Source organism: Macrotis lagotis, chromosome 2 (assembly GCF_037893015.1).
Source record: "Macrotis lagotis isolate mMagLag1 chromosome 2, bilby.v1.9.chrom.fasta, whole genome shotgun sequence".
In the NCBI taxonomy this organism is placed as follows: domain Eukaryota; kingdom Metazoa; phylum Chordata; class Mammalia; order Peramelemorphia; family Peramelidae; genus Macrotis; species Macrotis lagotis.
In genome coordinates this window covers 105,869,628-105,886,150 of record NC_133659.1, presented here as the reverse complement: position 1 = coordinate 105,886,150, position 16,523 = coordinate 105,869,628, and the positions used below count along the sequence as shown (strand labels likewise).

Below are 16,523 nucleotides of genomic sequence, written 5' to 3'. Positions count from 1 at the left end.
TCGACTTCCTCACCTGTACGATGGGGTGAGAATGCTATCACCTGGGGGGTCCCAAGGATCCGAGGGCACTTCACGTTGGCAAGTGCTGTGCCACCCTAGAAGCCGCGCCAACGCTCTTCCCGCCGGCCACACCGCCCCCGGGCGGCTCTGGAGGCGGGGCCCCGGGCACCCTCCGGCCGGGGGGCTCCGCTCCTCTCCGTGCCGGGCCTCTGGGAAGCCTCCCCGTTCGGCCCGGGGGCCGCCCGGCCGGATGCGGCAGGGGTGCCCCGGGAGGCGGCCCGAGCGGGGGGCTGGGGCTCCGCCCCGGGCCAGCCCCCTCACGCAGTCTGCCTCGGTTTCCTCGGGTCCGCGGCCCGGCGGTGCGCGCCCGAGGCCCCGCCGTGACCCGAGCCCCGCCCCCCGCCCGCCCCGGAAGTGACGTCGGCCGCGACGGGGCGGGGGGGGAGGGCGGCAGCGGCGGAGGGCCGAGGCCAGCGTCGCTCCGAGCGCGCCCCCGCCGCCGCCCCCGCCCGTCCGCCCGCGGGCCGCTCGGGGAGGCGGCCCGGGCTGCGCGTGCGCGTGCGTGCGCGTGTGCGTGTGCGTGCCCGCGGAGGGGGGACGCGACGGGGCCGGGGCGGGAGGAGCCGCGGCGGGAGATGCGGACCGCTGCGGGCGCCCGGCGGGCTCGGCTCGGCCGCCGCCGCCTCCGCGGCCGGAGCGCCCGTGGGCTGCCCGCGTGAGCGGCCGGCGGCGGCCGAGGGAGAGGAGGACCCGAGGGAGACCCGCGCCCCCGGTGAGTGAGCCTCGCCCCCTCCCCGGCCCTCCTGCGGGGCCGCCGCCCGCGCCCCCTCCCCCGCGGCGGGGGGGGCGCGGCGCGGGGGCGCGCGGGCGCAGTGCGGGGGCGCGCCGCCCTCGGCCCCTCCGCGCCAGCCCCGGCCCCCGCGCGTCCGCGCCGGCTCGCCCGCCCCTCCCCCAGCCCGCCCACGACTGCGGGATGTGGCGGCGCATCCTCGGCGGGCCGGGCCGGGCCGGGCCCCGGCGGCAGGAAGCCGGAAACGTGCGGGCCCGGCCCCGCTGCGCCGAAGCCCCGGGCCTGGCCGGGCGCTGCCCCTTGGCGTGGAAGGGCGACTTTGCTAACGGAAAAGGGACCCCAGGCCCCGGCCGCGCGCCCGGAGATGCGGCCCCGACGGCCACATGAAGAGGCGCCCGGGGCGCTGCCAGCTCCTGCCAGCCGTCGAGATGGCACGTCCCGTGGCGAACGGGGCCCGGAATCTTAATGGAACTGCAACACAGGGCCCGAGTGGTTTCTTTTTTAAAATTCTTGATGGATTTCTATTTTTCTATCGGAATCTTCCCTCTTCTATTTCAGTTTTGTTTCAAAAGTGCTTAAATGAGGGGCGACTAGGTGGCACACTGGATAGAGCACCGGCCCTGAGTTCAAATGCGGCCTCAGACACTTAATAATGACCTAGCTGTGCGGCCTTGGGCAAGTCACCTTAACCCCATTGCCTTGTGAAAAACCTAAAAAAAAGGAAGGGCTTAAATGGAGATCAGTCACACTATTAGCAAAGTATGATTATCTTTTCTAAGTGCTGTTCTTTGTTATGTTTTGTCATATTTTTCTAATACAGTGAGCATACACTCATAGAATGAGGAGTTCCTCAATTTTTTTGTGATCATAATTCAGTACCTCTTGGTTCATTTAATGAACTGAGTTATTTTAGCTATTATTGAGTTTTTTTAAACCTACTTTTTGAAAAATAGTTATGCACTGGGTTACTGTAGCAACAGAACTGTGTATAGTAAACATATTTAGAGTGGAAAAGATCTCAATTAGAGACTTCCTTTTCATAATAAAAAAAAAGTATTAACATTATGTTTTGGAATAGGAATTAGCCTTTATCTGAAAGTCAAGAAATAGGTCTTGATAATGTTTTTTCTCAGTCTCAGAACTTTTGAGATGCTTACTGCAGCAGACTCAGTTGCAGCATATTCAGCATCCCACTTGTGTTTAATGCCACTATTTTATTTTGAGAAAAGATTACTATTCTTCATCTTTCTCTTTTTGTCTTTGTGCTAAAGAAAACACAAGTGTACCCTCTTTCAAGCTGTATTCGAAGATATCTTGATATGTAGGTATAGTGTATATTCTCTTTTTTGAACCTCTGTGACAAAACTAAGAGCATCTTTGCATTTTTAAATCTAATTTTTTTTTAAACATTAGGCTCTCAAGACTCTAGAGGATCATAATATATTTTTAAAGCCAAAAGAGACCTTAAGCCATCTAGTGTAGCTTCATTTTACAAATGAGGAAACTGAGACTAAGGAAGGGCAAATGATTTGCCCTGAGTTCTGGGTAGGAAGATCAGGGATGGACTTTGAACCCAGGTCCAGAACCCGTAGTTCTCTTTTCTTCTATGCCACACTGCCTCTCTGTGAGATTTTCTTGATAGCTTCCCCTCCCACTTAATGCCTTATGTATTTTTTCTGTTTATATGTATACATGTATGTATGGCTTGGCATTCTTCATAGCATGTAAGTTCCTTCAGGTCAGAGAATGATTAATTTTTGTCTTTCTATCAGAGCCTGTACTTAGTTGACACTTAATAATAAATGTTTGCTAATTGAGTAGAACGTGTTAAAAACAAGTTATTTCTTAAAGATTTTACTGAAATCTGTGTTTATACCATAATTAAAGGAAATAGGTTTTAACAATTTGACACAAGGAACAAGTAATCAACTAAATTTTCATTGAGTTTTCAACCAAAGAATAGCCTGATACTCTTAAAATGGTATAATACCAATTTAAAGGATATAATCACGTCAGATTATTTCAGTGTAGCAGTGTTCCTCTTTCCTTACTGCCATTCTCAACATCTTCCAGTTCCAAGTGCATTAGATGTGTTTGACAGTCAGTGCCCAGAGAAAATATATTCTGTAATATGTAGCTTCTGCATTTAGTAGATTGATGATAGACTCAGTAATATTTTAGTTAGTGGTGTTTAAATTCTCTAATTGATGACCAAGTATGAATTTATACATGTAGCTTAAATTCCTCATCAACTTTTAGATAATTTACAAACTATTTCCTTCACTATACATCCTATGAAGTAGTTATTGTTGGAATTACTTATTTGCATTTTACTGGTGAGGAAACAGAGAAATTAAGAAATTTGTTCATAGTCTCATAGCTAATAAATCCTAGAATGGGACTCAAAACCCAGATCTTCTGACTCAAAATCTGGGATTCATTCTTTTTAAAATTTTATTTTATTAATATAATTTGTTTTTATGACATCATTATTTCCTCAAACCATTCCTTTTCTTGCCTTTATCCATTAAGCCACTGCCCTTCTTCCGCCTTCCTCCACATTCTTTCTGTGATAGTCTTTGACCTACCATCTTGGAAACTACTCTTTGTCAATCTAACATTTTGTATGCTCAGAATGTTCAGAAGATGATGCTTTTATTTTTGTAAATGTGGGTCAACCTTTATAAATTTTAAGAGGCAAAAGCTTTAACTCCTCGAATCAATCTTTCATTAATCATGTGCAAAACATTGGAAGAGATACAAAAATAAGATGGAATCACTACCTTCAAATAGTTTATAATCTAGTAGGATTGATAAGAGGTACATAAAAACTAACAGAGTGACTATAATTTCATTGTAAAGGTAATAATCATAATAGCTGTCATTTATATAGTCCTTTTAGATTTGTAAAGCGCTTTATGCCTATTATCTCAAAATATATTTCTGTACCCAACTTAAGTCTGCATTTTTTCTTCCCTCTTCTGATCAGTTCCTAGGAAAACGAAGCTCATTCTTATCTTCCATCCTTTCCTCTTTGTATGTATAGTCTTGTACTTGTAACCAAGTTTCTTTTCTCTTTTCTTTCCTTATTGTGAGATGGGAACTATTATCCCTATTTTACAGAGGAAGAAAACTAAGCCTGAAAAGTTAAGTGATTTGCCCTAGCCACAGCTAATATGTATCTGAGGTAAGAATATTGGAACCTCAGTTCTCTCATAAGATGAGGGATTGGAGTACTTGACTGCTTAAGTTTCTAACTTTAAAAATTGTATAATCTTATAAAAGGGTGCTATAAGTATTCATAGAAGTAGGGAAGAATACTCTTGTCTTGGTAGGAAATCAAAGAAGACCTTAACCTCTCTGGGGGGGGGGGGGGCATTTGGATTTGAGCTTTCTAATATAAGTAGAATTTCATCAGCTGCTGTTGAATGTGGGGATTATTCCAGATACAGGGTGCAGTGAGCAAAAGTGGCAAAGGATGAGATACTCTATAAGAATTGGGAATAATCCAATTTGTCAGAAAAAGTAGGTTGGAGCGATGCTTGTGATGGACACAGACCCTGCTTTTTATCCCTTCCCCCTCAGTTGCCTCTTTATGAAATCAGTGAGTAAGTGGAAATCAAGTTCTTTAGTTAACATTTACTGGGTAGGATGCACAGCAATTTTAACAGCACTTTGCCTGGAAAATATTTGTTTAAATGGAAACCTTGTATATCCCTAAAGAACAATGGTTCATCACTAGAAGTCTGACCAAAAAAAAAAAATACAAATCTAGTAAATATGACATTCTAGCTTGTAAAGAATACATATGCCTCTGACTTTGGACTGTTCCAAATACAAAAAACTCTGGTAATGCATATTAATTGACCCAGATGTAAACACCAGAATGGAGCTGATTTCTAGATAGTTGTTTAGTTCCTTCACAGGTTAGTGTCAGTTTTCAGTATTAATCATCCTGGAAAGCAGTTTTCCCAAATATATAAAATACTTGATTGTCTAAAATAGGGCTGTCCAAGCTTACTTTTAAAAGTTTTTGTTGAAACAGTAGATAATATGTTTTGATTCGCCATTTTAGTGAGAGCTCAAAAGCAGTTAGTAAACCATAGTGGGCCATTTAGTAAATCATAGCAGGCACTACAGGTGGTATATAGCTGTATTTTGGACAGCCCAGGTCTAAAAAACTTGCTACATACATTTGCCTTTCTATTGACCTAGCATATAGTTGTAGAAATAATTTTCCCTTTTCTTGGCTTTTGTACCCTTTCTCTGTACAATTGGGCTAGTAGGACTTCTGCAGAAACATCTTCAACAAACTTAGTGAACATATTAATATCTTGTGGATTATTTGGAGAATGTTCACACTTTTAATTCTTCAGAGAAGAAATACAGTAGAATGCCTATCAGTTGAATAAATGATGTTTAAATGGCAGCTGAAATCTATTGAGCTGTAAGAAATGAAAAGATGCTTTCAGAGAATCCTGGGAAGAATTTTATGAACTCATACAGAGAGAAAGGAGTTGAAACAGAAGAACATTTTATACTATTCCAATACCATTATAAAAAAGAACATTTTTAAAAGACTTTAAAAGAGCTCTGATCAATACATTGATCAGCCATGATCCCCAGAGGTTCAATGATGGAGAATGCTACCCACATCCTGACAGATGATGGATTTGAATATATTGAATGAAACACATTTTTTGGACATAACTATTAAAATAATTTTGTTCCACTGTTTGTTTCTTACAGTAATTTTCTTCTGTGGGGTGTGTGTGTGTGTGTGTGTGTGTGTGTGTGTGTGTGTGTGTGTGTGTGTGTGTGTGTGAGAGAGAGAGAGAGAGAGAGAGAGAGAGAGAGAGAGAGAGAGATTGGAGGAAGGAAAAAAGATGCTTAATTCAAAAAACATAATTTAACTTGATTTTTTTTTAAGCAAGAAACTAGAATAACTTAAGAATGTTATTCTTCTTACTTTGATGTTTGCTTCTTTGCATGGTGCCTAGCACATTGGATGATCACTTTAATTATAACTTAGGGATCCTAACAAACTTAATGAGTGACTTGGATCATTAAACTTCCTGTTCCATACTTCAGGATAGTGTTAAGTGGTAATTGATAGCCTTGATTTTTTGTTGATGTTGTTCAGGTTTTACTTACAGAGAGCAAGGGAAAGGGTATTTCATGCCAGCTTATTTGTAAACTTTTCTAGTGATTGGCTTCATGGGAATGTGTTTTAAATCTAGGTTTCATCTCTAAAGAACAGGATCTTTCTAGCAGACAGTTTTGAAGTTTTATGGTCTCAGTAACAGCATGGGAGAATTTCCAAGTTGCTTCACCATCTAAAGAAAGGGGTTGTCATCTCAGCCAGATCTTAAAACTTGAGGTTTGAAGTTTTTCCTTCTATTAAAAGGTTCTAATCATCAATTAAAGATCTTTTCACATTTAAATGCATCATCTCATGGGGCCCCATAAGAGTAAGGATTAACTTGAGGAAATAAAATTAAGAGGTATGATCTTAGAGTTACTGGCACTGCCTATGACAACTGGGGCACTTGACTGACTCCTCAGGATATCCCAGTGCATCTCCCAAAAAACAATGGCAATGAGTTGTAAACTGGAATTGATGACAAATGCCTTTTTCAATTGGAAGTTATTCTGACACCTACAATTTTTTCTTTTCTTGTAACCTCTTAGAAAGGCAGGAACTTTTCCCTAATTTGTTGTGTATATCCTCTATCTTTTTTTTCTAGCTCACTGCTATGGACAGTGCTATTACACTGTGGCAGTTCCTCCTTCAGCTCCTTCAGGAGCCTCAGAACAAGCATATGATCTGCTGGACTTCTAATGATGGGGAGTTCAAGCTTTTACAAGCAGAGGAGGTGGCTCGACTCTGGGGAATCCGCAAGAACAAGCCTAGCATGAATTATGACAAACTAAGCCGAGCCCTCAGATATTACTATGTAAAGGTAATCCAAATCCTAATACTTGATTGCTTAAACAGTGACAATTAAATATTGTTTCTTTAATAATTTATGTTTCCTTTAAATAAATTGTTGTAGAATTTTTATAGCTTTAAATTTAGGATTATGGATTCATGGGTTTTATCTGTGTTTCTGCTGATTCTTACTTTGTGTCCCCCCCCCCCCCAGGTAGCTGTTGTTGTAGCTATTTTTTTTGGTTTGTTTTTTGATTATAACTATCTTTATAGCTCCTTTTAAAAGAACAAAGCAAATTAGGATTAAAATACAGCAAAATGATTTGGGCTCTTGAAGCTAGATAAATTTTTTTTCATTTTTATAACTTGATTTTTTTTTTAGTGTACAATGTTTGTTTCCACGTTTGAATTTTCCTTTAGTTCTTTACTCTGTAGCACATGGAATCAATACATTAATAAATGGCTATTAATGAAATCATAGTGCTAACTCTTAAAAGTATATTTTTTTATTTTATTTGCACTGATGACACAGATAAAATTAATGATTCAGAAGGGTAGTTCAGGTTTATTATCTGCTTTATGTTGAGCAATGACCTTTATTTCATTATCCTCAACACAAGTGTTTGTCTTTTTGCTCCTTTTATGTAATTTTACAAAATAACAATTTAATTGGGTTTCTGAGGTAAGTGGAAACTTAGCAAGAGTATAATATTTCAATTATTACAATCTGGTTTTGCTTTCTCAGGATAGTGTAATTTGCATCAATAGAATCATTTGAGATCTAATCACTAGCACTTTTTGACCTATGATTTGTATGGTTGTGAATATTAAAATATTCCAGCTTTAATGTCAGTATTATTACATAATAATTCAGATGTCTGTATGTTTTTCCCATCTTACATTATTTCTCTACTGGAGAAATCTCATATATATTTAAGAAGTATTTTGACAGCTTGTCCTATGAGGAATAGCAACTAAATTAATGAGGGGGGTATAAGAATGTGCTTATTTTATTTATCTACAGAATATCATCAAAAAAGTGAATGGTCAGAAGTTTGTGTACAAGTTTGTCTCTTACCCAGAGATTTTGAACATGGATCCAATGGCTGTGGGGAGGATTGAGGGAGACTGTGAAACTTCAGGCTTCAATGAAGTCATCACCAATTCAAAAGATTTGGAGAATGGAGGGAAAGAGAAGCCACCACAGCCATGTGCCAAGGCCTCTAGCCGCAATGACTATATACACTCTGGCCTCTACTCTTCATTTACTCTCAACTCTTTGAACTCTTCCAATGTAAAGCTTTTCAAGTCTATAAAAATTGAGAATCCAGCTGAGAAACTGGCAGAAAAAAAATCTCCCCAGGAGCCAACACCTTCAGTCATCAAATTTGTGACAACACCTTCCAAAAAGTCAACAGTTGCACCTATTCCTTCTACTGTTTCAACTGGCCCAACTATTTCTACAGCTTCAGAAGAAACCCTCCAAGCCTTGGAGACTCTAGTTCCTCCAAAATTGTCTTCTCCAGAAACTCCAACTTCCATACCCTATATTATGACCACTTTTACCACCATACCTCCTGTTTCTTCCATATCTCCCTCTTTACAGGATCCTTCCAGATCACCTTCACCACCCTTGAGTCCTAATGCAGACCTAGACATTGATACAGACATTGACTCAGTGACTTCTCAGTCCATGGGCCTCCCTCAGAACTTTTCATTGGAGCCCAAAGACCAGGAGTTAGCACTACTAGAGAAAGAGAGCACAAATCATTCATCAAGGTCCAAGAAACCCAAAGGGCTAGAGCTGGCACCTACTCTAGTGATCACAGGCAGTGATCCCAGCCCCCTGGGAATATTGAGTCCCTCTCTCCCTACGGCTTCTCTTACTCCTGCATTTTTTTCACAGGTAGCTCTTCCCTTCTTTTAATGTCAGGATTGTTTGCTTTTACACAACTTAAATGAAAAAATTTAGCCACAATTCAAAGTCTCAGTCTGCTACTACTTTCTTAATTGCCTAGTAGTTACTGAAAAGGTTAAGCAACTTCTTTGGGTCCCCTCCCCAAATAAATACAGATCTCTTTCCTTTTTTTTTTTGTCATGTAAAATTGAATGTTGACTAAGACCAAGTATATTGTTTTCTAACACTGAGGTGTTTTTGTATTCAAGTTTCAGTGTTAGAAAACAATAGGTTCTGAGAACCCTTAAAAATTACCAGTGATGTTGTGTAACAGGTTTGCACAGTTATGTTAGATATTCATTAACTTGCTCATCCCACATAACATTTTATAGGTGAATTGCTCCCATGTTAGTCTCAGGCTTTCTCTTCATTAAGGTGAAAATATGCCTAAATGAATAAGTTCTTTTTTTGGGGGGGTTTCTTTTTTCCTTCTGTTCTTTTTCACTTGGTTAAAAAGAACCAGTGGGTCAAAATCAATTCTTATAGGTGGGGAAGCCCCAGGAAAGAAAGAGAAGTTATCGTTGCCTTTATTTTTCTTGGGCTATTAAAGTAGGGATGGGTTTTGCCTTTTAGGTATTTTTCAGATTTGGAGAATAATTTTTGCTTTGGGTTATTATATATGTGAAGCTATCTAGGATATCAGTGATTTGATTTGGTAAATATTTCTGTCTTGTGTATTACAGACTCCTATCTTATTGACGCCAAGTCCCTTGCTCTCCAGTATCCACTTTTGGAGCACTCTCAGTCCTGTTGCTCCTCTAAGTCCAGCCAGATTGCAAGGTGCTAACACCCTTTTTCAGGTAAATTATGTACTGCATTTCATCATTTTCAGGATTTATGTAATGGGGCATGTCTAAAATTGAGAACCAGGGCAAAAATACCTTGTCCCATTTTTCATTCTGCAACTTGTAATTAATGTATTTGTTTTTGAATTCCAACGCTTGTTTGGAGCACTATTGTTAGCTGGTATCTGTGATAAATATCCACCTAATAGCAAGATTCCTTTTTTATTGTTGTTGTTGATAACTCTCCTCAGATTTCTCCTACCATTTTTAAATTTTGAAAAAGACCCATTTTTTGGGTGAATATAGCTAGGTGTATTCTAGCAGTTTTAATATGGAAGGATCCTTTTAGCTGAGAAATCAACAAGGTTTTAAGGACTTTGACCTTTATTTTGTTAAAAAAAAAAAAGATTTTGCTTTCTATTGTTTATTTAAAAAATAGATATTAAATGTATTATCTTGCCTAAACTAGAAATATGCTTAATTCAGAATGATTCAGAAATTGGTTATCTATTTTAAGAACTCTCCAGTCTCATTTTCTTTTGATCATTTAACTACTCATTTGTTCTTTCTGTGAGTAGTTGGGATAAAGAAAGGGAAATAAGATTCAAATATAATGGCTAGCCTTTATATAGTTTATCTCAGAAGTCAGTGCAGTTTTAAGCTTTAAAGGCTTTTTTTAAAAAAATACTTTTTCAACTGCACTAAGACTTTTGGGACATGTAGTATAGCACTTTAAAATTTATTAAGTGATTTATTTATCTTATCTCCTTTGGTCATCACAACAACTCTCTGAAGTAGTTGCTTTATTATACCTATTTTTACAAGAGGAACCTGAGAAAGATGGCTTAAGTGATTTAGTCACATAACCATCTGAGGCAAGATTTGAACCCAGATCTTCGTGTTTCCATATTCAAGACTCTAGCTCCCTAACTACCTCTCTTAGGAAATGAACCATAAGTTACTGATTGAAATTAAATTTCCTGAAGATTTTCTATATTCTGTTTATCCATGTTTCCTTATGCTTGTTAGCAGAGATAATTGAGAGTTTATAGAATGGTCTGCAAAGAGGTTTCATATGGGAATCAAAAATAAACTGAAACCTTCCTTATATCACTTTTTTCAGGATCTATAACATGAAAACTTTAGGCAGAATTTTATAATGAAGTCTTTTTTGGGGGGGCAGATAGGTGGCGTAATGGATAGAGCACTGGCCCTGGAGTCAGGAGGACCTGAGTTCAGATGTGGCCTCAGACTTTTAATAATTACTTAGCTGTATGACCTTGGGCAAGTCACTTAACTTTATTGCCTTGCAATAAAAAACAAAAAAAAAATAAATGAAGTCCTTTGGTACCTCAGTCACTAAACCTCCTTAGGTGAATTCTGTTATTGGTATTTTACTAAATTCTGTAGTGAAGCATAGTTTAGTAAGTTTCCATTGCATTCTTATCAATGATAACTAAAAGGGAATGGAAGAAAGACAATGGCAATAACAGTATTGGATTTGATTTATCAACTGGTTATCAACTTTGTAACAGTAACTTATTTTTGGTAAGAAAATAGATTTACATAGAGGTTAAGACTGTCTGGAAATAGGTTGTACTGTTAGCTGAAGCCTGACTTGGTGCAGCCTACAATATGTAAACTTTTTTTTTCCATAGTTCTATACATCTTTCTCCCTGGCTATATTTTTTCTCTCTTTAAAAGATATAATGCCCAAAATTGGATCAGTATATTTGTTTGCATTATAGGACAGTAGGTTAAAAAGTGCTAATTTTTGATTTTTATAAAATTAATTTTTGAAAATAAAATTTCTATCCTTAGGGCATATGCTTTGATGATAAATAGTGACTACAACTGGCAAGAAATTGGTTTTATTAGGCACTACAGAAGGTCTTGTGCCTTGGGGAGTTCAGTAGACAAAGAATGAAAGTTGAAATTAAGTAATAAGATTATAACATGTTTTATTTTCTTTCTCAGTTTCCTTCTGTCCTGAACAGTCATGGGTCATTTACTTTGTCTAGCCTGGATGGACCATCCACACCTGGCCCCTTTTCTCCAGATCTGCAAAAAACATAGCACATGCACTTGTGGAAAGAGATCTAAGGAGCAAAGAAGAAATAGGCATTCAGCATGATCATATTTAAAAATGAGCAGTTTGCAATTCTACAGTGCTGATAATGGACAGTTGTGATTTTTGCCATTCCCATTTAAAATGCCTTTTCAGAGTTTTTTTTTGGTTAGCAATCAAGTTGGGACTTTGTATGGAAACGCCTTAATTGGAGTCTAGACTCCACCTGCCCCTTTTGCCTCTCCTTTTCTTTATCTTCCCTCTTCATTTTGGGTAAAAGGCATTTTTTTATGAAATACAGAGGAATAGTGTTTTGATATGAGCAGATGAGAACAAAAATGATACTTTGACCACCTGGGAGCTCTTGGCAGGAAAGAAATGCACATTTGGAATAGGTTATTTCAAGAACCCATCAGATGAATGAAACTGTCACACCTTGAGACTTTTGGTGTCCTTTCACACCAGGAAGAATATACTGTCAGTTGTAACTGAAAAATGTTCATGAGTAAAGAAGCATTCCTCCTTCATTTAGGTTGTAATGTTTTAACAGCACTATTGGGGAGAGAAATAGCTTAGCAGTGAATTATAGTATATGAAAGCAACCCAGAAAGAGACATTCAGTTTACATTTCTTCAGGGTGAATCAGTTACCATAAGCCATGTGTGATCTTGTCTGAACCTGTCAACAAGAGTATGGGATCCTATTTTTCTGCTTTACCCTGAGGGGGACTCTAAACCTGAAGTGTGATGGGCACTGATTTTAAAACAAAGTGCTTGGAAGACTCTTTGAGAAGATAGGACTCTTCATTCAGCATAGAAACATTGACTGTGCTGCACTCTGGGTGGTATAGTTTTACACTCACTGAATACAGTACTGTGGATGATGAATAGGCTATTGTGAGGATGATGCTGCATTATTGAAAACTTAGGACATATTTTGTTAAGCTGCCTAATTGAGCAACCTGAAAGAACTTTTCTGTCTTTTACAGTCAAGAAGATACCCAAAGTACAGGACCCGTTTCTGTTCATAGTAACTCAGGTTCTGCTGTGCATTGTTTTCTTATTTCCTTTTAAAATTTGAAGTTGTGATATTTTTGAAATGTAAGAGAAAGGTGAAAAGGGAAGTCTCAAAATCAGCAGTGAGGTAAAGAAGTACTTATTTTCTAGGAATATTTTTATCTTGATGGAGGGGGTGTGTACTTGAATTATATCCATGCTTTGGGTTGTTCGGGTCATGAGAAATGCAGGCTTTCATCTCAGAGTCCCTGAACTTGGTTTAATTTCTCAAACATCAGCTATGTGGTAGAAATCATTCCCTGTCCATGTGAGATGAATGTAACTTTTTCAAATTCAAGAAACTGAACTGAGGCCAGCATCATAGTTGGGTACTATGTTGATATTTTTGGCCTGGAAGTCTAGTTTCAGATAATCTCCCCAGATTGAATTTCTCTTTCAGTGCTAGTGATAGCATATGATTGTATCACACTGATTAAATGGAGTGAGGGAGAACTTGCATGCTTACTGCTTGTGCTGGGGTTGAAGATAAGAAGGATTCCAGATGACAAGTCACCTCAGCACCTTCCAGCTGCACAAAATTCACTTTAAATTTGTTTTTATACTGTATAGAGATTCTTGTGTAGGAAATTTTAATTAGGAGAAAGTAGCTGGCTACATAATTTTGGTATAGATTGTATTTGTAGTAACTTGTGTAATCAGAAGTCTCAAGATTTTGTAACATTATTTGCTTGCCCAATTTTGGTGTGGAATGGTGTCTTTCTGTCCTAAAAGTCTCTTTTTCTCTGCCTAGTGGATCAAATTGAATATGTTAGCTTGATTGACTGGGAGTGGAGGGAAAGGATAAATTCAGGGAACTGCCTTCATATATTTTGAAGTTTTGAAGGTAGGTTGCTGGTTCATTGTGGAGCATAGCACAAGGAAGCCATCCATTCTTGAGATATGCAAAAGCAAGCTGAAGATAGTGATCAGAAACATTCATTTGGATTATTTAGTTTGCACATCTCCTTGAAAAATTAATCCTCCAATAGCACTTTCTGAGATAGTGTTATTAGTATGATTACTATTTTGTACTTTGTAATAAGTAGATGTTGGGGGTGGGGTGGGGTTCAAGTTAACCTGGAACTTTTAAAATTGTTAAGCACTAAAGAAAAATCTATTTTCATGAATTAATGGAGGAATGAAGCCATTGGATTATTTTCCAAGATCACATCTTTGGTCTCTGTGCATTTCCTGTCTTTAAGGATAAAAGATGTCAGGGAACTAGATGGCACCATTAAAGGCAGCTTAATGAAAACCAGTTTTATCTGGTTTTCCTTAAATATATCTGTCCCTGCAACCTTAGAAAGGTATGTAGCCTTAGCTGGTTGATTGTGATCTGCTTTCTCTTAATAAAATCATCCTTCTTTGACGGAAGATGGTGATTATTTCATCATTAGAAGTCTTTCTATTCTTTTTAAAAATGAGATTTTCCAACTGTAACTCATCTAAACAAGGCTGACATGATCATCTTGATCCTAACCTACCTCCTTTAGACAAAGACTCAGTATCATAATCTTTGGAAAATCTAGAGATATTTATCAGAAAAGCAGCATCCCATTTAGGATCAATAGTGTGTAATGGTTATGTCGATGATCCATCATGTTACTGGGATGAATGCTATTAAGCAACAATAGCCTTAAGTCAGGGCTGTCCAACCTTACTTTTAAAATTTTATTGAAACAATAGACAATATATTTTGATTTGCCATTTAGTGAGAGCTCTGTGGTAGCTCGGCTTCGTTTACTAAAGCACTTAGTAAATCCATAAGGGGGCTACATAAAAATTGCACTGTGGGCCACATTTTTTGGACAGCTTTGGTGTAAGTGAAAGAAGGAAAGCTAATTGAAGTGGGTAATAAGAGCTATGCTGTAAGACTGACAAGTTTCTTCTCTTTTGTTTGCCATCTGACCCAAATTACCTTGCAACAAGTTTCTTACCATTTCTCAAAGTATTTTTCCTCATTAAAGATACTATGCTGCCTTATATTCAAAATCAAATCATAGTTCCGTTGTTGATAATCTTTATTCTTTAAAAATAGTGTGGTATAGTGATTTGGGAATTGATATATATGTGTCTGTCTTAAACACACAAAGAAGATGAAAACTTCTAATTTATTTTGCATAATCATGTAATTGCAAAGGATAACTCAAGCTCATTTTTGCCTTTTCTTCATCTTCCTAGCAAATTGTATTCAAACCATGTACATTTGTTCAATACATTTTTAACTTCAGGAAAAGAGATTTGACAAGTATTTTTAGGCAGTCTATATACTGAATAGTATTCATTTGGCACCACCTAAGGTTAGGATCCTTGTCTCCTGATGCCATGTCCAGGGTTCTTTTTGGTTATTTGCTTCCTGGGATGACACAGTACTGAGAGAGATAGATGCTATAATATTTCCTTTTTCTAGTTCCACAGGCAGAACTTTGAAACTCTAGGACTATTGGTTGAACACTTTCACAGAATACCTTCTCAAAGCCAGGAAGTTTTCCATATATTCTAGAAGGAAAATTAAGTTCAACCTCTCACAAATACATGTAGGTAATATTGGAAAATTTACTTCAGTTTTAACTGGAAAAGCCCTTTAAGAGCCTAGGCCTATATGTTTGCGCACATGCACGTGTGTGCGTGTGCACACACACACTATATATATATATATATATATATATATATATATATATATATATATATATATATATGTAAGTGCTATTGTTTCAGAGCAAAAATTCAGGGCTCATTGTACATTCAACTTCTTAGTTATTTCCAGACTTAGAAAGAACAACAGGACCCTAGAATTGTAGAACTTTTAACTCCAGAGAATATCATCATTTTATCAGTATTAAATGATGATATGTTGTCCAACAACATTACTTCTTGCTGATACTTGAAGCACTGGTTTCCTGATTCTGTATTGTGATAGTAAGCTATTTGTGCAATCAGTTTAATCATTCTCTTAGACATTCATGCAGTATTGTCCTTTAATATATTGCTTCTAAGTTCAGCCTTGAAAAAATCATGTATGCTTTTTATGATATTAGGTTTTTTTTGTATTAGGATTTTCCCTTTTATGAAAACATCTCCATAATAGATTTGGAATTTTTTATATCATTGTGCTAATTACTTCTATAAAGCTTAACATTCTCTTTAAAAAAGTTGCCAAATAAAAAGGTCCAAACTGGATCAAAATGTAAGTTGGCAGTTAACAGTTTGTGTTCTTATTTCCTCACCCCTCAATCTTTGCCATGTGATTATAATTTTCATTTTACAGGTATTTCTAGGAGTTATTTTTAGCCTTTTATGTAATCATTTAACTATGAATTTCAGGATTACATCAAATTATTTTATTGTATATTAAAGTGACCTATTTTCATACTTCATTGGAAAATTTTGTTTAGTGATAGGTTCTAAAGGGATATTTTTTAGGGAAGGGTTTATGCTATTTATCCCTCCCAATTTGATTTGTTTCCATTTCTCTTTTTGCCCTTGGTTGAATGATAAATTAGATTTTGAAATACAGAATTGTGCTTTCTGAATTGCCATTTTTATGATGTATCTAGATATTTGTATAAAAAAAGAATTGATAGGAATGAGAGGTCTTCATCCCCTGTTAAATGAAACCTAAAACTGTGGATGAATTACAAGACCAGAAGAAAAGCAGGAAGGATGAGGATAGAGTCTTCTGTCTAGTTAGTATAACAGTGTTATTTCTCAAAGGGACTTGCATAGGGTAGTTTGATGGAGTTTAATTTTCCATCCATAATAGCTTAAATGAATTAGAGATTAACTGTATTTATTTTTTTTTTCCAGCTAGTGAACTGGTTGGACAATAGGCTCTTTTAAAAAAAGCATCTTGTTACATATGCCTGCTTGGTTTTGTGTCCAAAATAGGTTGTGTGGGTGGTTATTTTTCAAATTTGCTTATACTTCCAAAAACAA

The 16,523-nt window shown here is 38.2% G+C and overlaps 1 protein-coding gene across 1 annotated transcript; it reads left to right on the top strand.

Moving 5' to 3' along the window:
- The first annotated feature begins 676 nt into the window (after positions 1–676).
- ELK4 (ETS transcription factor ELK4) lies at positions 677–12,057 on the top strand. The gene is made up of 5 exons (XM_074222498.1): positions 677–772; positions 6,538–6,753; positions 7,747–8,628; positions 9,363–9,479; positions 11,442–12,057. The coding sequence occupies exons 2-5, from the start codon at positions 6,547–6,549 to the stop codon at positions 11,538–11,540; spliced, it is 1,305 nt and encodes a 434-aa protein (XP_074078599.1). The 5' UTR covers positions 677–772; positions 6,538–6,546; the 3' UTR covers positions 11,541–12,057.
- Positions 12,058–16,523: the final 4,466 nt, after the last annotated feature.

Excerpts from the sequence above, each read along its gene's own strand:
- ELK4 (XM_074222498.1), top strand. The coding sequence starts at position 6,547 with ATGGACAGTGCTATTACACTGTGGCAGTTCCTCCTTCAGCTCCTTCAG. Across the intron at positions 8,629-9,362 it reads CTCCTGCATTTTTTTCACAG|ACTCCTATCTTATTGACGCC; the intron begins GTAGCTCTTCCC and ends TGTGTATTACAG. Across the intron at positions 9,480-11,441 it reads GTGCTAACACCCTTTTTCAG|TTTCCTTCTGTCCTGAACAG; the intron begins GTAAATTATGTA and ends TTTCTTTCTCAG.